General features: G+C 55.6%; 7 protein-coding genes across 7 annotated transcripts; 4 read left to right on the top strand and 3 right to left on the bottom strand.

Moving 5' to 3' along the window:
• Positions 1–5,142: 5,142 nt before the first annotated feature.
• Positions 5,143–5,861, top strand: C8Q71DRAFT_706259 (CTR copper uptake transporter; the record flags this gene model as incomplete). Its single annotated transcript, XM_047920492.1, has 3 exons — positions 5,143–5,420; positions 5,470–5,706; positions 5,768–5,861. 3 exons carry the CDS (start codon positions 5,143–5,145, stop codon positions 5,859–5,861), a joined length of 609 nt encoding a protein of 202 aa, XP_047779624.1.
• A 489-nt stretch (positions 5,862–6,350) lies between these two features.
• On the top strand, positions 6,351–9,011 carry C8Q71DRAFT_753342 (iron reductase). The gene is made up of 7 exons (XM_047923432.1): positions 6,351–6,547; positions 6,617–6,909; positions 6,970–7,053; positions 7,109–7,424; positions 7,475–7,643; positions 7,693–8,155; positions 8,211–9,011. Exons 1-7 carry the CDS (start codon positions 6,495–6,497, stop codon positions 8,588–8,590), a joined length of 1,758 nt encoding a protein of 585 aa, XP_047779623.1. The 5' UTR covers positions 6,351–6,494; the 3' UTR covers positions 8,591–9,011.
• A 146-nt stretch (positions 9,012–9,157) lies between these two features.
• On the bottom strand, positions 9,158–10,402 carry C8Q71DRAFT_753339 (uncharacterized protein). The gene is made up of 4 exons (XM_047923431.1): positions 10,267–10,402; positions 10,156–10,200; positions 9,525–10,093; positions 9,158–9,462 (listed from the first exon to the last, which is right to left on the bottom strand). Exons 1-3 carry the CDS (start codon positions 10,323–10,325, stop codon positions 9,574–9,576), a joined length of 624 nt encoding a protein of 207 aa, XP_047779622.1. The 5' UTR covers positions 10,326–10,402; the 3' UTR covers positions 9,158–9,462; positions 9,525–9,573.
• A 928-nt stretch (positions 10,403–11,330) lies between these two features.
• Positions 11,331–14,926, bottom strand: C8Q71DRAFT_796153 (uncharacterized protein; the record flags this gene model as incomplete). Its single annotated transcript, XM_047925655.1, has 12 exons — positions 11,331–11,519; positions 11,577–11,679; positions 11,737–11,895; positions 11,953–12,074; positions 12,126–12,188; positions 12,239–12,280; positions 12,335–12,647; positions 12,712–12,851; positions 12,908–12,936; positions 12,987–14,459; positions 14,623–14,676; positions 14,731–14,926. The coding sequence occupies 12 exons, from the start codon at positions 14,924–14,926 to the stop codon at positions 11,331–11,333; spliced, it is 2,883 nt and encodes a 960-aa protein (XP_047779621.1).
• Positions 14,927–15,378: 452 nt separating this feature from the next.
• On the top strand, positions 15,379–16,066 carry C8Q71DRAFT_550375 (uncharacterized protein). The gene has a single exon (XM_047919288.1). It carries the CDS (start codon positions 15,517–15,519, stop codon positions 16,012–16,014), a length of 498 nt encoding a protein of 165 aa, XP_047779620.1. The 5' UTR covers positions 15,379–15,516; the 3' UTR covers positions 16,015–16,066.
• A 452-nt stretch (positions 16,067–16,518) lies between these two features.
• Positions 16,519–18,352, bottom strand: C8Q71DRAFT_753326 (uncharacterized protein). Its single transcript, XM_047923430.1, has 8 exons — positions 18,107–18,352; positions 17,882–18,045; positions 17,703–17,818; positions 17,491–17,652; positions 17,361–17,436; positions 17,197–17,301; positions 16,955–17,145; positions 16,519–16,891 (listed from the first exon to the last, which is right to left on the bottom strand). Exons 2-8 carry the CDS (start codon positions 17,952–17,954, stop codon positions 16,658–16,660), a joined length of 957 nt encoding a protein of 318 aa, XP_047779619.1. The 5' UTR covers positions 17,955–18,045; positions 18,107–18,352; the 3' UTR covers positions 16,519–16,657.
• Positions 18,353–19,465: 1,113 nt separating this feature from the next.
• On the top strand, positions 19,466–22,168 carry C8Q71DRAFT_753307 (cytochrome P450). The gene is made up of 9 exons (XM_047923429.1): positions 19,466–19,860; positions 19,910–20,252; positions 20,302–20,379; positions 20,428–20,677; positions 20,733–20,756; positions 20,810–20,884; positions 20,942–21,101; positions 21,152–21,399; positions 21,454–22,168. The coding sequence occupies exons 1-9, from the start codon at positions 19,807–19,809 to the stop codon at positions 21,896–21,898; spliced, it is 1,677 nt and encodes a 558-aa protein (XP_047779618.1). The 5' UTR covers positions 19,466–19,806; the 3' UTR covers positions 21,899–22,168.
• Positions 22,169–23,792: the final 1,624 nt, after the last annotated feature.

The raw sequence follows: 23,792 nt of genomic DNA, 5'->3' as shown, positions 1-23,792 counted from the left end.
TGTCCGACGTGGCGGTCGTCTCAGAATGGGAGGAGAAAGGAGGACTCAGGAGGAATCATCGATGCCCAGTCAGACGCCCATGACAGACGCGCTCTCGTGATGAACTGCGCGTCGCGACGCGTCCGCGTCCGTCCACACTGCCAGGCGCCACACAGTGTGTATTCCGTTCCTCTCAACATATTCTTGACTAGCAATATCGCACGTTGAGGAAAACGTCAGTACTTCAAAAATCTTCTTCAAATTCCCGCTGAGGCTGTGAAAGGGGACGTGCCACAGGAGCTCACGTTGAACGAACAATGAAACCAAGTCGGCCCGACAGCACCACTTGCCACTCGTCTTTGCAGAGTGTACGACAATGGGCGACAGATTTGGAAATGCGTATTGTCTTCGCCCGTCTATAAGAGGGGACGCTCGGAACGCAACTCTGCCCCAACACCCACCAGCCTCCCACTTCGGCGCTTGACCAATTCTCCTCGCGCTCTGCACAGACGACTCCTGTGGTATGCTGATACACGCGACATTCTCATGCTCAGCGACGAAGCGAGGCACCACACTGCTCGATAATCTGAAGACCATAATTGACATGACACGAACACGTCTTTGGGTGAGCAGCGCGCATCGTCTCGAGTACTATGGTATAACGATACTTCACTTACCTTCATGAAGCTCGATGCAGGGTCTTACATGTTGCCCATCATTGTTTGCGTCCGGCAGACTAACTTTGTACACGAAGGTGCTTCTGCGCCATGTAACGGCACGTTATGGAGCTCCAAGTCTTCGGTGAGGTTATTCGATGTCGCCGACCCAGTCCACAAGCACTCACAAACCGTCCTACGTGCTCAGTTTCGAGCTTGGAATACCCAAAAGGGTCGTCAGAGGAGACATTACCGGGGCGAGCCGCTGCCGGTCAGTTGCGCACCCCGTCATTCTGAAGAAGCGTAAGATTTACGACATACTGCAGTTGAACCTCAAAGCTCCTGCCAGCTCCCGTCCTGTGGGCCGGATACGCGTACGGTGTTATGCCAAGCCGATTGAACTGTGGCACCCTCGCCGTCGCGACACTACCCGCGGCCGGTGCCTCAGCTCAGCGCTCAACACCCAGTGCGAATGCAGCGACTTCGCAACGGATACAGCCGTCCCGCTCCCGGCCGTGCAGCCTCGAGCGCAAGCTTACACCCCGAGAAGCGTGTTGGTACCCGGTTACCGGACATGACGAAAACGCTGGACGCAGGGTGTAGTATTACGACTGCGCTGATTGAGTCCATATGCGTCCGGCTGTCAGCTCGTCAAGGTCGATGAATCACCTCAGGCACATCCCCGCGACTTGCTGATGCCGTGGACGGAACGGACATTGCAGAGCCGACTTCATTCGTTCTCCGGGCCAGTAGACACCATTGCCGCGATGCGCACGCATCTTCTCGACTACGCACAAGACTTCGTATCTGCGCTCAGGCTGTTGCTCAGCATAAACCACTTCGACAGGGTCTACATGGCTGGCTACTCACGACCGGAAAACTTCATTGGCGTTCGCACTCCGTGGACATGCATTAACTCTTCCGGGATGTCCGCTTGGGCCACCGGATCCTTGAAGACCGTAGCAAAGAACACATTGACGCGCGGGCCGGTGCGGGTATGGGCATCGACTGGATGTCCAACCCATTACGCTGGTCTCAAACGTAAGTCATGTGCAACGATGGTGGTTCGTCCAAGGGCCTCAGCCATCTCTCCAGCCGATGGCAGCTCCCGCGCAGGCTGCCCCATACGTGACACGATCACAGATATCTAATATCTTGAGTGCCAGTGAGTCTTCGTAATGCTTTGGTTGTGAAGTCGACCTAACTGGGACGCAATAGCCCCTACGCCCCAGCCCTACATCCTTCACCAGCATTCTCGGAAGTGATTGCCGTTGCGGTAGTGTCCCTGCACCCATCGTCACGGTTCCGGACTCTGGCACCGTAACCGATGCCGATGAACGCCCAACACGTCCCCGAAAAAGGAAACGCTTCGAGGTGCCATCCAACATTGATGCCACGGCTATACGTGACTCACTGAGCCATCGGTCCGTCGCAGCGCGGGACTGCGTTTGCGCACTAAGGAGGGCTCTGTGTGTGGCCGAAGGGAGTATCCTGAACACTAAGCTATCCGGTATGCACGCTCCTCGAGCCTCGCAGTACATGCTCACCGAGGCGCGGACGTTGGTGCGGCCACCTCTGCAACTTTCACCGCCGCCCCGATAGCAGTCCCGGCTAGGGCACAACCAGGGATAGCCATCCTTGACCGTGACATATCCAAGCACCGGTCGCAATGTTGACCCCGTGGATTCTTGTTTCACCCAGTGGCACACCCAGAGAATCGCCTTTTTTGCGGCGTGCAACGCGTTGCCTCGCTGCAAACTGGTTAGCTCCAGCTGAAGGATCCTCGGAAGAGTGTAGGTCCAAGTCGTTCCTTGTCTTGCTACACGCTGATTTCTGATAGGGAACCCATGCCTGCTGCGTAGCTGTTCAAGCTCAAGGGCCACCTCCTCATCACGGGGACGACTTCCTCAGCCACATGCGACTCGTATCCGAGAATGACCTGAACGTGCGGAGTTCAAGTCGAGAGCTCTCGTCGTTGTCACAGACGTGTCGCGTCAGAGAACGTACCATTGCCAACGGGCGCGTTCGCTAGGCAACCTCCCGGCAAAGCGCATGCACAGACCCGGACTTTCAGACCTCATCCTCGGGTGTAAGAGCCCCGCGATCGATCCGCGCAATCCGCGCAGGAAGAAACGACAGCCAGATATGGACGAGATAAAGAGGTTCCTCGTACCGGATTGTCGCCGCCAGCGTCCGTCTGGTAGGACGTACGCTGACGTCGTCAATCCGGTGCGATGAACAACAACGCAGAAGGCTACATACCGACTGAATGTGATCCAAGGCAATGAGGTGAGCGATCCTACGACTTCATTACGTGTATAACCTTCCTTGCTACTTACGATTCTCGTCACCAATCGTCGCTCTCTAATGACACAATCTGGCGTCATAGACGTATGTGATTCTGTGGTGTCGTGGCGAACTGACTGAGTCCAGGCTCGACCTGGTGAACGGCGGTTTCAGACGCGTTTGCAAGATCCTCATACTTCGTATGCACTGTATAATCCAAAGAACTAGCTGTTGTAGGTCGAACGCAAGGCATGGACACAGCCAGAGGCTCGCCCGAGTCGACGTAGCGAGAGACTTGTGTGAGACGGCGGCCGACCGTGACGAGCGTCTTTCCAAATGCGGTTCAGACTCCGATCCCAGGAGCCAATCACGAAAAGGGCGCAGCGCACAAATGCCTCGCGTGCCTTACGCGCAGCGACCTTCGTCAGCCTCCGTCAAGCGCGCCGTCTGCTCACTCCCTCCCTTGTCCTCGACCACCTCGTCGCTGGCCCCCTCGTCCCCGGCGGACTCACCCTCGACGTCGCGTACGGACCTTACCACCCACGTCCGCGTGGTCCGAGCCGAGACAACTTCCCGGTGTTCGCGTCGCGCCCACAACTGCCCTCGATGATCAATTCAACGGTGGGCATTGGGCGCATATAGTCTGTCCTCGAAGCCAGCACCCCACTCGGAGATAAGGACGGCTCATCTGGCGTCCTCGTCCAGATCTATGACAAGCTGCGGCCGCCTCAACGCTTCGACGCTAATGCGACCATTCGCATTGGATGAACTGTGGGATGTCGTGAAGGATTTCTGGTGGCGGCAGGCAGGTCGAGAGTGACGAAGTGTAGTCTGGGTTCGACAGGGTGAGGGATAAAGACGGTGAAGAGGCGACCCAGGTGCGTCTCTCTCCCACTTCACGATCACCTCCTGACCCGTCGAGTGGGAGGATGCCCTCACGAAGCTCGACCGCACGGTGAGCCATTTAACAGCATATACGGTGCACGCCGTCCATCTCGGACCGTCTGCAGTACTCCTCTGGCGCTACTTCGGGGCATATCGAGTGAGAGGGATACCTCATGAAGCTCGATATGCCCTCATCACTCTCATGATGCCGAGTGCTCGTCGTCCTCGGAGGCCCTGAAGAAGTCGGACGCATATACCCTCGACACATTTGGTGGACCCAATCTTACGTTGCTGGTCCATGTGGTGTGGGCAATGTTCCCTATCGTCTCTGGCGGGAGGATCATTAGCAGATCGGCGACTGATGTACGATGCTACTCTCGGACGCTGTGGATACTTGTCCACTCTTGACAACACCTTGACAGCATCTAACTGGCTTATCTTCTCCGTCGACGACTCAATGAACTGTCTCTGCCTGGCTCTACTGGCGTCGCTCTCTGCTACTAGTCTCAACACGGCCAATCCGTCTACCAGCACTTGACTATCACCGGCACTCCTGCACGCACCCTTCCTTATCGCAGGCCCCACATCTGGATCAACGCACTGGATGCTTTCGCGCCCGTCTCTCGCAATTGGGGTCACTTCAACGGGTACTTCGGCTTGTTCTTTGCGCTATTCTGAGGACGGCTTCTCGTCTGTGCCGACCTCCTGCAGTATCCATCGCACTATCGCCACTCCTCTGTCCACTCTAGGCCTCACCATCACTAATGCTCGCGTCAATGTTGTGCTCGCTGCCTGCTGCGGGCCCCCATTACGGCCATCGTTATCCGATTACCTCCTTCCGGGGTGCCTGCTGATGCGTATCGTGCGCTGTAGTAACTCGGGGACGGACCACGGTTTTGACTCGGGAACGGCGTGCTAGTGCTACGTCCCGACCAACGTCGGCAGCGAATGCCATGCTGCTGTTTTGACTACGCGCTCCGCGGTCCGTCGTCCGCGCGCGACTCGAAGGCTCCCTCACACCAACTCAATGCACGACGTGTCCAGCCTACAAGCTATACCTTCTGCAAGTGCCCATACTCCACACGCATGTGCGAAGAGGCGTTCTCTTGCACGCATCGAACCCGTAGGACGCCAAGTTCACTAAAATGGCCGACCCTTCGCTCTGCGACTCCGGCGCCTATCCTAGCGGTTGTTTGTCTCGCTTTGCTTGGATTACGTAAGCGCCTAGCTCGACTTCTCGCTTAACTGCTCCTGCGCCCTTCCTTCCAAGCGACGAGTGTATCGCCCTCTTCCCTCAACGACGATGTGCTGCTGTCGTTCTATCCTGCCCTCCTGCATGTGCTACCTCGTCTGCTTGTGCGCGCTCTTCGCGCCCGTCGCACAGGCGGCGAGCAACGGCATGGACATGTCCATGGACGGCGCGATGGACCTCGCCTCGGGCAACATGCTCACGTATCTGCACTTCACGCCCGGAGACGTGCTGTGGTTCCAGGGATGGGTGCCCGCGAGCGCGGGGGCGATGGTGGGGGCGTGCATCGGGCTGTTCATGCTTGGCTTGGTGGAGAGATGGATCGCCGCGGCGCGGGCGGTCATGCAGGCTCACTGGGCGCACCGGTATGTCCATCCTGCACATTGCTGTCGGCGGGATACTCATCCTGTACAGGGCCCGTGTCGTGCAACTGAATACGGCCAGCGACGCTAGCCTGCCGACGACTACGTCGGACCGAGTCGACGGGAAATCTTCATCGCACTCCCTTACTGTGCCCGTCCTCCCTTCGACAATCCCGCGCACTCTCGGCCTCCGATCCGCTCCTCCGTTTATCCTCAAACACGAGCTCCCGCGGGGCGTCCTGCTCATGGTACAAATTGCGCTGAACTACGCGTTCATGCTCGCGGTGATGTGTGTCCGCCCTCGTCTTCTGCGATCTGGTTACTGACGGTTCGGTTTGTTGCGGCGGCAGGACATTCCAATTGGGCTTCATCTTCTCGCTGATTGTCGGCCTTGGTGTTGGAGAGATGCTCTTCGGGCGGTTTGGGTCCCACACTGTGTTGTGAAAAGCTTCTGGAGCGCGATCAATTACTGTACTATAGCTTCGTTGCCCCTTTGACATGCACGTCTTGCGCTATCTCGTTCTCTATTCCTACTGCTCGTTCTACAGCTGCCTTTGCGCTTCCGGACGTAGATGATCTGCAACATGACTCTCGGATGTATCATAATGACAGCTCTGCCATTCGCCGTGTAGGCGCGTTGCCCGTGTCCGTGATTGACAGACTGAAGCTCGGAGGGTGCCTGCCCGTCAATCGCGAGTTTTCTCGTTGGACGTTCTTCGTCGACTAGGCTAAGGCAGCGACGATCTGCGAGAACCCTCTCCAGTTGCAGATCATGTTCTTCCGCCTTCTGTTGGCGCATCGTTGCCGCTGCGCAGCGCCATAGCAATACATAAGGGCGGGCGCGATTGGACACATGAGCCGAAGACCGGGGCGCGGTGGGGGGTCAATTGCAAACTGATAAGATGGAAGGCGGGAACAGTGTCCCCGATCTGGCAGGTGGAAAGGTTCTTTCACCATACTTTGGCCCGGACAAACACGCTTCAGCCACACTTGTAGCAGTAGCCACCGGACTGGGCAACCCACTGCTCCCCTTCATCACCCGCGTTCTAGGACAACAACAGGGTGCGCAGGGCTGCCATGTCGTCGTACGGGACCCCACCGACTATTCCGTCTGCTCTGCAGCAGTACAAGTGAGTCTTCCCTCGTACAAGAGGTGCTGGGAAACTTTGTCGCTAACAATAGTATTTCTCCCCGCCCAGCTCCTACGTCGAGGACCCGAAATGGCAGAGGAAGTTCTCAGCAATCTGGGCTGCCGTCGCGGGCGTGGCGATCTTGCTCTCGCTCCCGCACTTGATACGGTCGCTGAGGAAGGGCCGGGGCTTGCAAGGTTTATTCGGCGTCTCGGAAAGCATTGCCTCGCAGCACTATGCGACAATCGGCGACGCGGGGGCGAAGCCACGGACGAGGAAACGAATTGTGTATGGTATTCTTGAGACGATCTCAGGGTTCTTCTGGTGGAGCATTCCCGCGGTTGGCCTGAGTCTCGGACAAGGTTTGTTCTCGCCTCGTCGACCTGGGCGCATTCAGTCACTAATAATATCCTCTCGTCCAGTGCTCTTGGTCGCAGGGTACCTTGTGGCAGTGATAGTATGTATAACAACGGATGTGCCTCTGGTAACAAACCCGAACCGAGCAGGTGAGCGCGGATAGACTTCCATACCGGCTTCGAGCTTTATTCACGACGATCCCAGGGTTCCTCGCCCTGGCGCAATTCCCCGTCGTCTACCTCCTCGGCACGAAGAACTCCATACTCTCTCTTCTGCTCGGTCCCGGAAGTGGCTACGAGCGTCTGAACTTCTTGCACCGCTGGGCCGGCCGTGGCATGCTGATCGGCGGCGTGATCCACGGTTCACTCTGGATTCGCAATCACCTGATATTCGGCCTGCCTATTCTCGGCCCGCAGAAGGAGACATCTGGCGTGGCCTGTCTCGGTCTCCTTTGCGGCATTACGCTCTTCTCGTTGAAGCCTGTGCGGTACTACTTTTACCAGCTCTTCTTCCTCTCTCAGTAAGTCGCACGGTCTCCCCGCTCTCGTTCGACGCTGATGAGGGTGCTAGCGTCCTCGGCTACGTCGCATTTACTGTCACGGTCTGCTACCACACGGAGTACGCATGGCCGTGGGTCTACGCCCCGCTTGCGTTCTACGGCCTCGACATGCTCTTGAGGCTGTTGAAGTACCGCATCAAGGATGCGACCCTCGTGCCAATAGACCAGAACATGACTATAGTACGTCATATACCAGCGTCTCAGACAGCAGTGCTCACGGCCTCCTCAGATCCATGTTCACGACTGCACGAAGGGCTGGCAACCCGGCCAACACGTCCGCCTGCGGGTCTTCTTCTCCGGACGCATCTTTGAGTCGCACCCGCTTACCATCATGAACGCGCCGTCGCCCGTCTCGTGCGTACCCTCCCAGACACTCTCGCTCGCAGCGAAAGCGAAGGGAGACTGGACGCGCGCGCTGAACGCCTATGCCATGGAAGAGCAAACGCGCCTCTGTGGCAGCGAGAAGGGCGAGCAGCTCGGGGTCCCCGTACAGGTCATGCTCGACGGCCCGTATGGAGGATGCAGCGTGGACCTGGGGCGGTACGAGAGTGCGATCTTGATCGCAGGGGGCTCCGGAGCGACCTTCACGCTGTCCCTCCTGGACGACATCGTCGCGCGCTGCGTGAAGTTCGGTCGATCGGGGGGCGAGCAGACGCGACGCATCGAGTTCGTTTGGTGCATCCAGTCTTACAGTAAGCCCGCCCACGCACGGGACGCTGGCTACGTACTCACCGCGTCGCTTCACAGGCTGCATAAACTGGCACGCGCAGATGCTCACCGAGCTCGCACACGCTGTCGCCGGCACGTCACTAGACCTCCACATCTCCATCTTCGTGACCTGCCTCTGCAACCCCGACGCCGTCCCCGCCATCCCCAACTCTGACGTCGTCCTCCTCCGGCCCAGCGTCGGCAACCTCCTCCGGCAATTCGTCACTCCACCAACGGAAGAGGAGATCGCTGAGCAGCCGAAGTTGGCTTGGGTCGGCCTGGGCGGCGGAGTCGCCGTCTGTGCTGCCGGTCCGGAGTCGCTCACGACGGAAACGCGGAATGCGGCCGCGAAGCTGAGTCTGACGAGAGGACTGCAGCTTGGCGGTGTGGGGCTGCATACGGAGACATACGCTTTATGATTTTAGCACCTATGAGAGTTCGAGTCGGACTGCTCGTGTATTGTACGACCTTCATCATGGAACATCTGTACGTCAGGAATACGACAATACTGCATTCAATCGCGGCCTACTATGATTACTACTATTTGACGCATATCCGGTGAATTCGTTGACGTCTGTTTGGCATCTCCCACATGCACATCCGCCGTCTTCGCCTTTCCCTTTATATTCGACATTTTACTCATCTGGTGACCTTCCCTTTTCATGATGGTCAGCCTCATGATTTGTTTTAGCAGCTTGCTAGGAACCTACTCCTCCTCTCCGCGTTATTAGGGGCCCGGGCAGCTGTTTGTCGCCCCTAGTATGTGCGCGAAAACAACGACTCGGAGTGACCATTTCTTCCTCCTTCACGTTGAACCGGTTTTCTCATACTCGTACAAGCAACCTCTAAGCAAGCCCTACCAGCTAAGCGGAGCGAAGCGAAGCAGTCCCTTGTAAAATAGTAGAGTTTCGACTTTCATGCGAGAGCACGTGAGACCCCTCGCTAGAGCGCCTCGAGATGTGGCGTACACGGCACCGGTACAGCGTCTAGATATTCCTGCTACCTCCACCAAACCTCCACTGTCATGTTTTTCTCGACATCGACGCGTTTTACGCACGCAATGCGCGCGAGCGTCAGCGCTCAGTAGAATGCTCCTCTTCTTCGGTGACGTTGAACACGCAAGTCGGAGGTTCTGCACGGTGTTCGTGAGACCCCAGACGCTCACAGTCTACAGAGACGGCAGCGATAAACGCCGGTTCATGTTGACCACCGCCCACTGGCATGGGAATGCCCCTCCAGAGAATAACGTGTACTCGGGAGCGCCTCGATATATGGACAAACTTAGTCCGCAGTGAGTACTTGCAGTGAGTACTTTGCTGGCAATTGCCACACTGTTCAATATGGATATTTCAGCGATGTGACGAATCAGCATGCATTCAGCTACCTCTGATGCAGATGAACACTAGATCTTCCAATAATCCAATGCATTCTCTCCCTGCTCGAACAGATAACCGCCCTCCCCGGACACCACTACCATCCTGTTTTCCTTCACAGCAACACGCAGTTCATTCACTGCCGCCCGCGCGAACGACATGTCAGTCGCTCGCCCGCTTTCCACCTCTTCCTTGCAGCTCTGGACGGCTTGACTGATGTCCACGTCGATCGCCGCCAGCAGAGTCTCCAACTCGCTTCCTTCCGTCCACTTTATGCCCTCCGCCGCGTTGACAATCACCGCGAGGATCTTGAGACTCGCGAATCCGAGGCCGGCTCCGTAGAGCGCGCGGACCCGGGAGAGAACTTGGCGCAATTTTTCGGTCGGTGGTGTACTGAGACTGCGCGATGCGTCGGATATGAAGAGACCCTCCGAGGATGGAACGCTCGTCGCCCCGGTCTGTACCAGCCTGCGTCGCGCCAGAGACGCAAGGCCCGATGCCGATGCCGGAGGGCTGGTGGCGAGCATCCCTCGTACGATCGCGCGGAGACTGCAGAACGTCGTCCCATTAGGTGAGCATCGGTGTCCCGCTCTCGTGAATAGGGAACTCACTCTTCTGCGTTGGCATTGGCAATGAACGTATCCATCATGAGGTTCCTGTGTGGGGTAAGCAACAAGATGCTAAGGTTCTGTAAGTCACTCTTATCATAGCGGAAGACTAACACATGACCGAGCACTGAAGATGCCGTGCGAGAGGAGAGGTCAGAGGAAGGCGCCGGCATTCAGGCCCAGACAGTTTGCTCAAGGATGAAGGGAAGATTCCCCGATTCAGCGGTAACCTGTGCTTTATACCGTCAAGGCATGTCCTACAGTCTCCGCGCAGAATTGCTGATGACTTACACGCCTGTACCCCTGAACACGCAATGCGAGTGCCTCATCCTTGGCCGCCACATCAAGGAATGTATCCACGGAAGACCAATCCGAACAAGTCGCATACCGGGCCTTCAGTTCCTGCGAATTTTCGGTGATGCCATCCACTTGCGGTGTACACCGCAGAGACCTCCTGCGTCCTTTGTGCAACACAGCGGAGCATATGGCACGAGGGCCATCGATATTGCGCGCTGCGAGCACACGCAGTGGTCATAGACTCATCGGAGCTCTCGGATCTTAACAACTTTGGTGGGCACCACCCTGATCGTTCTCGCATAGCCATCTACTTAACGAGGTTAATATCATGATCATTGCGGCGACTACCCGTGCACAGTATTCCTGACTCGCGCCGGAACAATGACGACAAGTCAGATTGACAGATGAGATAGAAGCAACCTCTTTCGTTGAGGGTGCTTTGGGATGGCAGCCGGCGCAGCGCCGTGGCCGCTCTTAGTTCGAAGTCGTTGGATGTCCGTAACACGCGCATCGATGGAAGTTCAGCCTTTCACACACTGGACTCTGTACAGGCCACTTGATCCTCTCCTCGTCCTGGTAAGTTCGTCTCAGACCAGTTTAGAGTGAGACATTCTGCACGTTTGACGATGTCTCGGTCATACTGGTCACAACTACGGCACAGAAGCCTTTGGACTCACCATGCATGCACGAGGCTCTAACGGCGGCGCGTAGACTGCACCCACAGCATCAATTTGTCTATGATATGGACAAATGGATTAGAGGCCGTGTATAGCAAATCATCGACGTATGTAATATGCGATCTAAGTTGTACAACAATGATACCGTGAGGAGATGCAGCATGTCCATGTAAGAGACGGGAAGAGATGCAACGATGAAGTCCATTATAATCTGCTATTAGACGGAGTGAAAGAGTTCAAGCGTTGAATAGGTTGCAGTTTCCTCTTGACGTCTCGCAAGATAGTGGTCTTCGGGTGCCAGTCATCGAATGCGTCTCGCAATTGCGCGAATTCCCGTGCGAAGAGGTGAGCGACTCGTTCGTCGGCGATCATATCGCGAAGTGACCATGGAATCTGCAAAATCAATTCGTCATTGACCATTGCTGTACGATAACCACGGTGCGGGCGCACCTCGTAATCATTCTGTTCCTCCACAGCATTGAAAGAGTCTATATTGAGCTCCACGTCCTCTTTATCACCATCTGTGGTCAGAAAGAAGTACTTCACTGCCAAACTATAGTGGTGCATCAATCCTAAATCACTACGAGCGCAGGCTGTAATGAAGACGCACGAGAATGTGGCGAGTTCCTCATACACTGTGGAGTGGCCGATGCCACTCAACGTGCCAGCAGTAGCCTCGGACAGATGTATCAGGAGGCCACCATCAGACAGGCCAGCGTTCAATATACGAATGAGCAGAACGAGCAGATTGGTCAAGAAATCGGAGGAGCTGGACACAAGGCGCTCGTGAGCAATCAAACAACAGATATAGACCGCGTGGACGCACTGGTATGCATCACCGTCGATATACAAAGCGCGCAGAATTCGAGGGTGCGACGCAGCCGTAAATAAGCCAGAATAGATAGGAACAACCTGGTCGTTGAGAGACGCGATGTACACCATCTTAGCCTGGGAGCAGGAGTCTATATCAACTATCCTGTGTATGTGATCTTCACTTACACCATGATCAACAACGTTCTTGAGCGCCTTGGCGTAGTTCTTCGACAAGCGGGATTGGGTATTCTGACAAACGATCAATCAGCGCTGAAATACGGTTCGGTGGGATACGGTACCTGGAACTCGAACAACTCCCGCGCGGAGGCATGTTCGAAATACTACGTTTCACCTGTTATTAGTCCGCCTCACCAGCAAAATGACACTAGACACACCTGAATATATGGCTGCAGGAGCGAGCTCGCCCCCAAATACCTCAACGGCCCAAGGTGGATTCCACAGAGGGCTAGGAAACCAATGCGTTGGGCTTGAGTGACAGATGGAGCAGCGCTTCCCGGGGCGACTGCAGCTGCCGTCCGCTTCAATATGTCCACGCTCCGCGACGTGAGAATATGACCATCGCGAACCAGACGGTCAATCAGATGTGTAGCCACGATGGATCCTTGTGAGTGTGCAGCCACAAGGATGACATCTGCGGCATGGAGATCTTCCATCCAATCCTCGTTTGATAGTAAGTGGTCGTGAACCCTGAAGGATGTGTCCGAAAACACGATGAGGATGCCGTGAGGGTGCCGTTGGCAATCAGACTTACTTCGACACTTTCCGCTCAATGGTCCCGTCTCCTTCCAATGGGACCCTCGTGATCTTCTTGAACTTGAAGCTGTGTTCCTGCTCGAGCTGTTCCAGCGCTTGACAGGTCATGTCGACAAACTTGGAGCTAGAAGATGGCAGCTGCGTAGATGTACGTTAGACAGATACATACAACCACAAACGAGGTGAGAACTCACTCCACCAGCCAACGTCCTAGTCACCGCGCCTGTAGACAGATATCAGCATCCGCAGATCACCAACGACTCGACAACGGACCTGGAGACCACCCGGCCACCCCGATCACGACCACCCTACAGCCCCCGTTGAGCATGTAGAGATTGAGGGTCTCCCCGATGACGTCCAGCGCCTTCGGCAACTCCTTGCCCAAGTGGATGAATTTTGCCTCCCGCTCCCGTTCCTTACCCTTCCCCTTGCCTCCCACCTCATCATCCTTGCTGAACAACACGTCGCTCACGAGTGAGATCGTCTTCGACATCTTCGCAAGCTTCGACTTCCCCTGAGGTTTTGGCGGGACGATCGAGCGCGGTGGTGATAGGAAGGTTTGCTCCCACGTCGGGAGCACCAGGTTCTTGAGAGACGGCGGTCGGGGCGCCATTGCAGAGTGGACACTAGACGCCCTCGATGGCGCTGGGGAGGGAGTCCGTGCAGTGCCTTTCGTATCACTCATCCGTCGATCCACGGCGGAGACGGAGCCAATGGACTTCTTGTGCGCATGTTCACGCCTTGCGGAAGGCGCTGATGCCTTCGACGACGGTGACACTGGCCGCGGCTGCAGTTGGTCCTTGCCCGGTGCGATCACGACGGGTGCAGAAGGCCCTTCCTGTTTGTCTTCCTCCTCATCGTCAACATCCATCACTTCCATACCATTCTCATCCTTCTCCTTCCCATCGTCCGATATGGACTTTGTGAGTAGCGCCTTGGACATGAAGAACGATACCCAGCCGGAACGGCTCGCAGTGATAGACGACTCGATAGGGTTCTGCAACTCTGCCGATGGAGACAAAGCACTGTCCTGGGGTGGCGGTGGATCAGAGGCCACCGCTATCACGGGGATCTCAGTCTTGTCAACCTTGTCATCGGCCTGTTCGTCTCGCGCAAGCGCCTGTTCTTTGACCATCTCGGACTCCGTCTTGACGTGTTCGCTTGAGCCTTCTTCGTCCTTAGTCGCTTCAGGCGCCTGGATTGTAGACGAACCGGCATCCGCAGGGTTGGGAGACATGCTGTACCACGCCCAAGGTGAATACCACACCGAGTTACGGCTCTTCGCGGTCTCTGCAGAGAGTATCGACGCCGGTTTCCGAGCAGGAGCCGATGCGTTCTCGATGTCATCCGTGGTCAAGCTCTTCTGTACCTCAGGCGGTAGCTCCTCGTGCAGAGAGCTCCCTACTGCAGGGGGTGCGGAAGCCGTAGACGCCGTCTTGACCATCTCAGGAGCTGGCGATGTGGGAGTTGTTACTTCCGCTTGAGCATTAGCCTTGACGGTGTCAACCGTGAGAGTGTCTGGCTTCGCAGGCCTGTCCGAAATGGACTGCGCACTGTGACTCCAGCCAACATAATCCCACCAGGATGACGTATGCGCAGGATGATCAGTGACCTCCGGCGTCTTGTCATCAGAAGGTGGCCTCGGTGGCGACGTAGACAGCTGCGGTTCCGGAGAAGACGACTCGGCCACAGGCGACCGCACGGGAGGTGAAGTAGCCGACACTTGAGGGGAAGGTGGTTCAGGATCTGACGCCGTGATTGAGGTCATCATCGCACGCTCGACTTGCGTAGGGATGGGTGTACCAGGTGGTGGCAGCGACTCTTCTGCAGGTGGTGGGGAGTCACTCTTGTCTGTGCAGTAGAGTAAGACACGAATTCCATTGAGCGAAAACATTGTGGGCCCCCTCACCTATGCTGTCGTTATCCTTGCGGTCACCTACATTGGCTGGAGACTGCAGTTGACCTACGGGATAGATCATTAGGCCTACTTTGTGAAGATGTATGTCATAACACGTACTGGCAACATCCTTTGCTCCGTCGTCTTCCGCAGCGACATCGCTTCTCCCGGATGTCGCTCCGTCCAGTTGTGCACCCGCTTCCGCGCTCTTGACAGCCTCCTGTAACGGGACTTTGGGGCGTCCGAGTAGGGGTATGCGTAGCGTGAACCGGCTCGTGGATGGGTTCAGGTCCGAGACCGAGGGCTTGCGCCCCATGGACGGGTCGTCCTGGGGCTGCACCTGCGCGCGCAACATCTCGGCAGGCGGGCTGCCTGTTGTGAGTCTCAGCCGTGGGACTTCCTCGTCGACTGATGTGAGGGAGGGCGACTCGACGATACGAGATGCAGCTATGGCTGGCAGAGTCTGATGCGATCCAGGGGAGGTTGGACTAGACGTCTCCTCGGATATCTGGATAAGTGGCTGAGGGATTGGGACGGACTGTGGTCGTACTGTGCCACTTTCCGTTCCCGGGTCCTTGCGTTTGTCTTCGTTCGAGGAGGATGGACTCGCGCTCGGTTGTTCGGCGGTCATAGTAGGATCAGGCTTCAGTGCGTCCTGTGCAGTCGGTCGGGTTCGGCCGTCCTCGTCTCTAACAGTATCCTTCCCTCGAGCGCGAGACAAGGATCCAAACCACGATGAACGCGTCGACAGCTGCTTCTGCTCATACTCAGCACTTGGGAATGGCACAGCCAGAGTGGACGCCTTGAGCTCTTCTGTGGGTGGTCTGGCTACCAGCGGTGGCGCGTCTGGGGGTACTATGACTGTCTGTATGTCAACCAGGGCGAAGAAAGCCGCGCGGATACTGTATGTGTCACTACAAGCCGGATGGCATAACTCTCAAGCCTGACGCCGTCCACCCAGCGAGCCAGGGTCGCGCACCCTCTCCCCCTTTGGGCTCCCCCGAGCCGGGAGTGCTTGGACGGGAACCCCAAAGTATCGTTCGTGCGAGAACAACAGTGGTTATTGCCTGCCAGACCGTCGCCAACACAGGCCAGCCCATGCCTAGAGACGCTCACATCTTGCCACTTTCATTGGCCCCAACCAGCTACAGCCAGCTACTGCGTATGCCCTGTACGGGCACTCACACTGCTCCAGTCATGACTCCCCACTCTCCGTGGCGGTCCATCCTAGGACATGCCCACCACCACCGCAACGCGTCCTCCATCCGGTTTGTAGTGACGCATACGCTATTATGTGTGATGCTAGTACTCACCTTCGTTAGTCTCTTCCATAAGCTGGTCCTGTGCAGTCTCCTCCTGAGGTGGTGGGATCAGTGCGAGGCTGGGCGGTTGCGCAGCCGCTGATTGAGTTCGCGTTCGTTTACGATCCAAATCGTCCTCGCCCTCCACACTACTCGGTTCTCTTCCTACAGTAGACGTCGACGAGAGACGCTCCCGTTTCTTTGACATTATGCTCGAAGAACTGGAGGTGTCGTCTAGAGCATGGGCAGGTAGCTGATCAATTGCGGAGCGCAGCTTCGAACCTTGCTCGGGCTGCGCGAAGACTAGTGAGATACTAGCTGGTTGTTGGCTCTTAGTTGTTGAGATCGTCCGTCGCCAGCGAGCAGGATGCGTCGAATGTGATGAACGACGACTAGAAGGACTGGATGGGCTCGCGGACATGGAGGTCGATGAAGAGCAACGACCGCGCGATGTTCAGAGACTGACGTATTCGGGATAATTGGGTAACCCATTAACACGTTGTTAGATAAGATTAGATCGGACCGCCAGGCCCACCACTTGTTCTGCCACAACCATTCAAGTTGAGTTTATAGTCAAGTTGAGCAGTAGTAACGAGTAATTATGTGGCCTCATACTGGTACAAAAAGCTTCCAAGTGAGTGTACTCATATAACAAGCCAGCTAATGAAGTATTTACAAGTAATGATAAATCAGAGTCAGCTGCGCCGGCAGTACAGATCCGTCACCTCCGACGCTGACTCCCACAGCTATACCGGGGATATTTCACTCTCACCCGCAGAAGATGGACTCTGTAAGAGCTCAGGGTGGACAGTCGACAAGTGGGTTGCAACATCCTTCTCGCTCCTGTTAAAATTGGGGGGTGCGAAGACGATCGAGTCCATTGGCGCACTACTCGAGTCCCCGCTTGTAGAGGCCGATCGTCTGCTGAGCCCGATACGAATGAAAATGGTATTGAAGATGACCGAGATGAGTGCAGGGATCTGCAAGATATGCGATCAGCGTCGGTGATCAGTCATGGCACGACGTCACAGAAATACACTTACGAAGCTGTTGATGACATACTCAACCTGGAGAGCATGTATAGCCGTCACCAACGCGACAATGAGGATTGCTGTGTAGAGCGCTCCCGACTCGATGATCACAAGCAGGACGGGCCAGAGACTACTATGGCCACGCTTAACGCCGCTCTTCCTCGCGTCGCGTTCAACGGTCCAGATCTTGTATGCAAGGAGAACTACGAGCAGTCAGAGTCCGGCGTGTAGTAGTGGGAGCGGAACGGACGTACCAGTTGCTGACCCGTTTGCTACAAAAGTGAAGATATAAATGAGGAGGCCGCGCTCGCCATTGATGACGCCGCTCGCGAACATGTATAAGATGTACATCATACTTCCTACAATGGGAGGTGTCAGTCGGGTAATAAGCGAATGTTAGTGCGCCCGTTGAACGTACCTAGACCACCTATCCATGCAATGCACGGTAGAACAACGACCCACCAGGTCTGCCAGACGATGTAGCAGCGGTATATCTATGCGGGAACAGCTGAGCTATTGCTGGTTGACACACAAACTCATAAACTCACCACTACCGCATCACCAATAAGTGTCTGGAGACCGTATATCGCATTGTCCGTGAGCGACACAGGCGTGGAGAACGTGGATAGGTATTGCTGCGGACCGAGCTGTCCTTCATCAATGTGGTCAACGAACGCGGTGACGGTAAGGTTGATGTCGATGCAGAGTCGCTGTAAAACCTCTCAGTCATTACTCAGGGATCGAGAACATGGGAACTGACGATAGTCGGCAAAGCCCACAGCAAGAACGCGGTCACGAGCATGAGATAGCTTCCCCGCAGACCACGCTGAACCCCGAGAACCCACACCGTTATGCCGAACATGCAGCATGAGAAGCCTAAGACGGGTGAACGATCCTCAGCTTCCGAGTCACCTCCAGCTTCGAAGCGCAGAAGCTCACCATAAATAATCGATTGTAGAGCGATCGAAGTAATGGGTGTCCTCGCATTTGTGCCTGCGATGTAAACCGGCATGATTGGTACCGTGCGCGCACAGACGAAAGACGGTGAGCAGCAAGCGGCGAAAGCCACGCCGCTATGATGGAGCGATCACATATACTTATGCCTGGGGAGCATCGACAGAGTTTGAGGGATGCGCGTGGATGATGGGGAGCTACGTGACCGACCAGTGCATGCCGAAGCAGCTTCTGATCAACCGGGGCATTCACTCGCCGAAGATATCAGCAACTGAGCCGACCGTGCGATACATCGGGAGGAGCAGCGTGGTGGCGTCCCATGACGCACGTCGCATATGCGCATCCTACATACTGACCGCCACGTCCTGTACGATTGGCGAAATGGTAATGTGCGAGCATGGATCTTGGCTGAGCAGAATAGACTCTCGATGAGCCGTGGCATACATGTCCGTATGTCTGGTGATATACAAACGTTAGAGAGCACAGAAGTTAGGAGTGTGCGGCCAAAAGGAAGATTCGAGACTGGGATGCCAGTGTGCTTTGGAGCATCAAACGAAGCTTGTTGGTAAACGCAGTGCGTACATTATTGACTTCTCACAAGGCCCCATATACGACTGATCTCGCCTGGACCTCGCAATGCCGTCTCAGGCTGGGAGTAGGCTGAGTAAGTACGCATGCTGCCGCGAACAGCACAGGATTGACTTCGATGACCGCGTACGCCTACCTGCCAGGCACTGCGATATTTGTCAGCCGCATTCGCTGCGATGATGGCCCAAGCACGCAGAATGCCCTATACCTTCACACAATTGCGGCGCCGGGTGGGCCAGTGTACACCTGCTGCAGATGTCACGAAATATGGACCCCGCCGCTGTGTGGGGAACAGTGAAAAGACATTCGAAACGCTCTTGTATATATAGAACTCACATTAGGAAATAGACGGTGAGCTCATCTCATCGCAGGAATTGCTACATACGTGTCGTGCCCGTTCGGGACGTAGCCGAGGAACGATATCCGAAACAGCATACCGAGTGGGAGGAGGGGGGAGGATTGGATAGGCTGATACTTTTGCCCCGACGGAGGCCATGGTTAGGCCATAATGATACAACGCAACGATGGCCCAGTGCGCACGAGTGATTGACTCAATCCGAGGTAAACGAGAGCAGCTGGCATCAAGATCTGTCGATGAACAACATGTTCTAGCATCTCGGAAGCAAGGGGAACTTGCCTTAGACAATTTTGGTATGTCAGAGGATTCGGAACTTGAGCCAAAGTGACTTGTGAGCTGTGTCAGATAGGTGCCACAAAGTTTAACTGATGCACGGCCTCAGTCACTTCTAGGAGAGAGACCCATGTCTCATACGACACCTGTCGGTGCCATTAGTAGGTCTCTGAGCAAGAGTTGCAGCTGGTAGGAAGAGGAGGGTAGCCTACTGAGCATTATAGCTACTACTAGTACCAGTATAGTAGCCATCTAGGCTACTTTATATATTTATACGTCGCGTACTGATGGGCGCTAATCAGTAAAGTCTTACTCAGTAAGTACTTCTCACACGTTGAGCTCAGCCGCCGGGGATCCTCGCTTCGGCCGCCGCCTGCACTCAGCACTGTAGTAAGCTAAATATTCCCAGCTGCTAGATGGAGACGCGTGGATGACCTCTGGATAACCTGCTACCCATGACCCATATTCCCCGAGGAAGGCTGTTTGCAGCGTGACTCACCACTGGCTGTACTGTAACAGTGTAACCCTAGAGCTCGTTTTCTCCGAGTCAACTCCCGACATCGTAAGCCGAGCTATTTCACCTCAATATCTACCAGACCTGCCAGTGTCCGAGTCGTAGACGTTGGCACGGTCGGTTCGTTGATGCTTCTCGAAGGACCCCCAGCAGTAGGGAGACATCGAGCGTGAAATTATGTTCTCACTGGACGTTCTCGGAGGTATCCTCGCCGCCGCGTCGCTCGGATATGTGAGTATCTTCTACGTACCAACTGGGTATGACCTGACATGACAGACAGGCCGCTCACTATGCCGTGTTCAAACCGTATGAATCTCTGGCCAGAAACCCGGGATGGCTGGCCACTCTCTTGCTACTCGTGCCAGCGCTGCCCGCAGCCATGCTCCGAGTCCCGACAGGCTCGACTCTGCTAGCCTTGCTGGTAGCGTATTGCACATATTACTCTTCAATTCTGCTTGCTACTGCTGCATACCGCCTGTCGTCAACACATCCCCTAGCGATCTACCCCGGGCCTTTGCTGTGCAGAATGACGAAGTTATGGATGGTGTACCAGGCAAATACCGGGAAATCACACGAATTCATACGGAGTCTACACGCCACATATGGTCCTGTCGTTCGCATCGGTTCGTGACGCGAAATGCTGGATTATCTATGTGACTCACTCTCTTCTAGGTCCCAACGAGCTCTCGGTAGTAGATGTAGATCTGCTACCCCGTATCTTGGGCCCGGAAGGCATGCCCAAAGGACCTCGTATGTATTTGACTCAATTACTCTGATCGCACTCATGCGATTGTACAGTATGGGAGGGTCGTCGGATCTCGGGTAAGAGAGGTGCGGGCGCGAAGAACAACCGCGGGAACCTCATCGGGAACCGCTACAAGGACCGTCACGCAGAAGCTCGCAAGACATGGAACCGCGCATTCGCGCCTGCCGCTATGAAAGACTACGAACCTATTCTCATCCGGAGAGTCGCACAGCTGGTAGACGAGTTGAAGCACAAGGGCACGGCAGCGCCGGTTGACCTGTCACTATGGTTGAGTTACTGCATGTGAGATCCCCAATCATTGCCCAGCACGTCCGACTTACTGAGCTTGAAACGTCAGCTTTGACTTCATGGGCGATATGGTGTGCGTGATCAATTATATCTCTCTCCGAAGTGACCTGACGAAGCGACCCTCAGTTTCGGAGGTGGATTTGAGCTCATGCACGAAGGAGATCGAGACGGCATCTACCGTACAATGGTCGCGGGTCTACAGTGAGTCACTCTGTTCCCGGTTGCCCTTGCAAGCATTGAGATGATCGTACGAAACAGTCTGCCAGCTCTGACACAGCAAGTCCCGTGGGTAGCACCAGCGCTACCGTACGTGCCCTGGATTGGCAAGCATATGAAGGCTCTTGGTCAATTTGCATTTAAATGTATCACCAAACGATTACAGGAGGGTTCCGTCACAAACGATCTCTTCTATCATCTTGTAGGTGTCGTTTTCACGTCGCCCGCGGGAGTCTGCTTATGCCCTCTCAGCTTGACGAGGTGCCAAATCCGGAGAAGCAGACACCGTTCCCGGTCATCATGACCAACGCAGTCACGGCGATGCTTGCAGGGTCTGACACGACCGCAGTTGCCCTGTGCAATGCCTTCTACTGTGTGCTCGCCCATCCGGACGTCTACCAGCGTCTCCGTGGGGAGATCGACGCCGCATTTCTACCCAGCGCCGGCGAGCCCGTCGACGCGGCGAAGCTCGCGAGCCTTGTGTACCTTAACGCCGTAATGTAAGTCGCTTGCATCGCTTCTCGTTCGTCTGCATATGCTCATTAGCAATGCAGTAACGAGACGCTCCGCCTTTACCCGTCTATCCCGACTTCCCTGCAGCGCGCGCCCCAACCTGGCACAGGCACGCACCAGATCAGCCCTACCTTCGTCATCGACGAGCGCACGTCTATCCTCATCCCGCCATACGTCCTTCACAGAGATCCACGCTACTTCTCTCCTGATCCCGACCGGTTCTGGCCCGAGCGCTGGCTCCACAGGGACGATCCTACCGTCGTTACGAACGCGAGCGCGTTCATTCCCTTCTCGAGTGGCGCGCCGAACTGCGTGGGGCGACCCGTCGCCTTACTGTCGATGCGCATGGTGCTCGCGTGGATGGTGCGGAGCTTTGAGATGAGCCTGGCGGAGGGGTATGATGTGAAGCAGTGGGAGAAGGATTTGAAGGACTACTTCGCGTTTCAGAAGGGTGAGCTGCCGGTGGTGTTGCGACCACGTTTCTAGTCTCTGTCGGAATATTGATGGACGCTCCGACGACTGGGGCACAATGGCGGCTTTACATATAATTGCGTTTTCAACGGTTGCGCAACAGAAGGCAGTTAACGGACAACGTCGCAGATGACCCTCCAGGACAATATGATTCTGAACGCATCCTCCTGGTCCCTCCAGGCCCGTCTCTTAAGCTTGAATGCGAGCATATCGTTGATTTCCTGTATACGTAGCATGTCATTGTATAATACAGTCATGTATACACTAAAGTAGCTAAGTCAGTGACGCGTTTAGTTGGATGACTAGAATTCTGTTAGATAGCGAATTGATAGCGAAAGAGTGCATACGCGTCGCGATGGACACTCGATCACGTGGGCGTGTCTACCCTATATCGTGCCGGCGCCTAGTCGCGCCTCAGACGACGTCGACCATCCTGATTCCTCTCCCATTCATCTTAGTGTGTCTTGCAGTGAGTGACAGACCGTCGTCGCGTTCACTTCATTTAAGTTGCTCGAAGCGTTACCACTGCCTCGAAATCCTATCTTTTAATCCCGCGAGATTGTGCGATCAGTGGGCGAAGGTCGATGACGGGGACAGTAGCAAGGGGAGTCGTACTTCCGAGCAAGGATATATCCTCACTCACCGCACTGAGCCTTGAGGTAAACAGACGGGTGCGTCGTGGTTCATCACATTGAATTGACGACGTCAACATACGTCCTACCAGACGGACGCTGCCGGCGACAATCCAATGTGACTGTGACACACGACCGAACTTGAAGGCATCCAGGTGCGTGACTGATATGCACCCCGATTGCGTGAACAGTGCGTATCATCGCTCGCGTGGGCGGGGATGGACCCTCTGGTGTCGATGACAGGTGCAGATGATAGTCGCATTTACCTGGATCGTCGAGTTGGGCTACGAGACGGGTATGGGCTCGGCCTGCGAAGTGGCGGGTGGATCAATTACAGTGTACACTGGCAGATGGTGCACCTAGGGTAGTCGCGAAAGGTCATGTATACCTAACAAGGGATCAACAATGGATGAGACGGCAAGCGACGCGGACGTACTCGCATTCGAAGCAGCTTTTGTTGCGGGCGTTGTGCGACGCTCGCGTTCGTCGTCCGATTGATTCTCGAGGTGCGCGATAGAGTCTCTCCCGGGGTTGTTGTGCTGATTCATGTACACCTGTACTTTCGAGAATGAAAGAAGAGGTGTAATAAAGGCGTCGCTCCGATCTCCGGTCAATATGCCTTGCTGCAAAATATCGACAGCCCGGTCAGTCCTCGATGCATTGACAGGCACTCGATATCGGAGACGACCTACTTGCGTTCGCGCGCAATACACTACCTTAGGCTTGCAGCAAGCGAGTATTCCCTTCGCTTCCCCGCACGTTATGTCGAGAAGGTAAGCCAGGTCTCGCGAACCGCACGATGCTCAGTCGGTGTCAGTTAGAGGCTCATCATCCGCGGTGGGGGGGGGGGGGGGGGGGGGGTCCAGAAGCGCAATCGTGATTTGGCGTCGAGGTTCCAGTGCACATTGCTGTCTATCCAGAAATAATCTGAATATATGATGGTGAGTCAACTGCCTCATACTGAGTGTCATTGCGGTTTGCACTCACAGACGAGCACCATCGCTATCCTCCCTCCAGAGCGCTCGCCGGTGCGTCTCCACCATTCAGGTTATCATCGAGGTGGTCCGCTCACGCCATGCGGGCTCGTGCGTTGGGATCAGATCGGTAAAGCCACACTTCGAAAAGAAACTCCAGGAGCTCGTCGATGGACGTTCCCGCGGTCGGCGTGGTACTTGGATCGTTTAAATTGTCGATGCTGAGCTCAGTAAACCCCTGTGGGAGTCTAGGACGGTGAGTCAGTTAACATAGCACAAGTTCTCATGTCGGAGACTTGACAA

The sequence above is a fragment of the Rhodofomes roseus genome, assembly GCF_022264815.1.
Source record: "Rhodofomes roseus strain CIRM-BRFM 1785 chromosome Unknown C8Q71scaffold_8, whole genome shotgun sequence".
In the NCBI taxonomy this organism is placed as follows: Eukaryota; Fungi; Basidiomycota; class Agaricomycetes; order Polyporales; family Fomitopsidaceae; genus Rhodofomes; species Rhodofomes roseus.
Note: the sequence above shows the minus strand (reverse complement) of the source record. Positions and strands in the feature narration are given on the sequence as shown.

Bases quoted from the DNA above. Each gene is read 5' to 3' on its own strand.
- C8Q71DRAFT_753342 (XM_047923432.1), top strand. From the start codon at position 6,495: ATGTCGTCGTACGGGACCCCACCGACTATTCCGTCTGCTCTGCAGCAG. The intron at 6,910-6,969 runs GTTTGTTCTCGC...CCTCTCGTCCAG, and splicing joins TGGCCTGAGTCTCGGACAAG to TGCTCTTGGTCGCAGGGTAC. The intron at 7,644-7,692 runs GTACGTCATATA...CGGCCTCCTCAG, and splicing joins TAGACCAGAACATGACTATA to ATCCATGTTCACGACTGCAC.
- C8Q71DRAFT_753339 (XM_047923431.1), bottom strand. From the start codon at position 10,325: ATGCCGGCGCCTTCCTCTGACCTCTCCTCTCGCACGGCATCTTCAGTG. The intron at 10,201-10,266 runs GTTAGTCTTCCG...TACCCCACACAG, and splicing joins TCTTCAGTGCTCGGTCATGT to GAACCTCATGATGGATACGT. The intron at 10,094-10,155 runs GTGAGTTCCCTA...GACGTTCTGCAG, and splicing joins GCCAATGCCAACGCAGAAGA to TCTCCGCGCGATCGTACGAG.
- C8Q71DRAFT_550375 (XM_047919288.1), top strand. From the start codon at position 15,517: ATGTGTCACTACAAGCCGGATGGCATAACTCTCAAGCCTGACGCCGTC.
- C8Q71DRAFT_753326 (XM_047923430.1), bottom strand. From the start codon at position 17,954: ATGCCGGTTTACATCGCAGGCACAAATGCGAGGACACCCATTACTTCG. The intron at 17,653-17,702 runs GTCAGTTCCCAT...GAGGTTTTACAG, and splicing joins TGTGGGCTTTGCCGACTATC to CGACTCTGCATCGACATCAA. The intron at 17,302-17,360 runs GTACGTTCAACG...CTCCCATTGTAG, and splicing joins TGCATGGATAGGTGGTCTAG to GAAGTATGATGTACATCTTA.
- C8Q71DRAFT_753307 (XM_047923429.1), top strand. From the start codon at position 19,807: ATGTTCTCACTGGACGTTCTCGGAGGTATCCTCGCCGCCGCGTCGCTC. The intron at 20,253-20,301 runs GTTCGTGACGCG...ACTCTCTTCTAG, and splicing joins TGGTCCTGTCGTTCGCATCG to GTCCCAACGAGCTCTCGGTA. The intron at 20,380-20,427 runs GTATGTATTTGA...GCGATTGTACAG, and splicing joins AGGCATGCCCAAAGGACCTC to TATGGGAGGGTCGTCGGATC.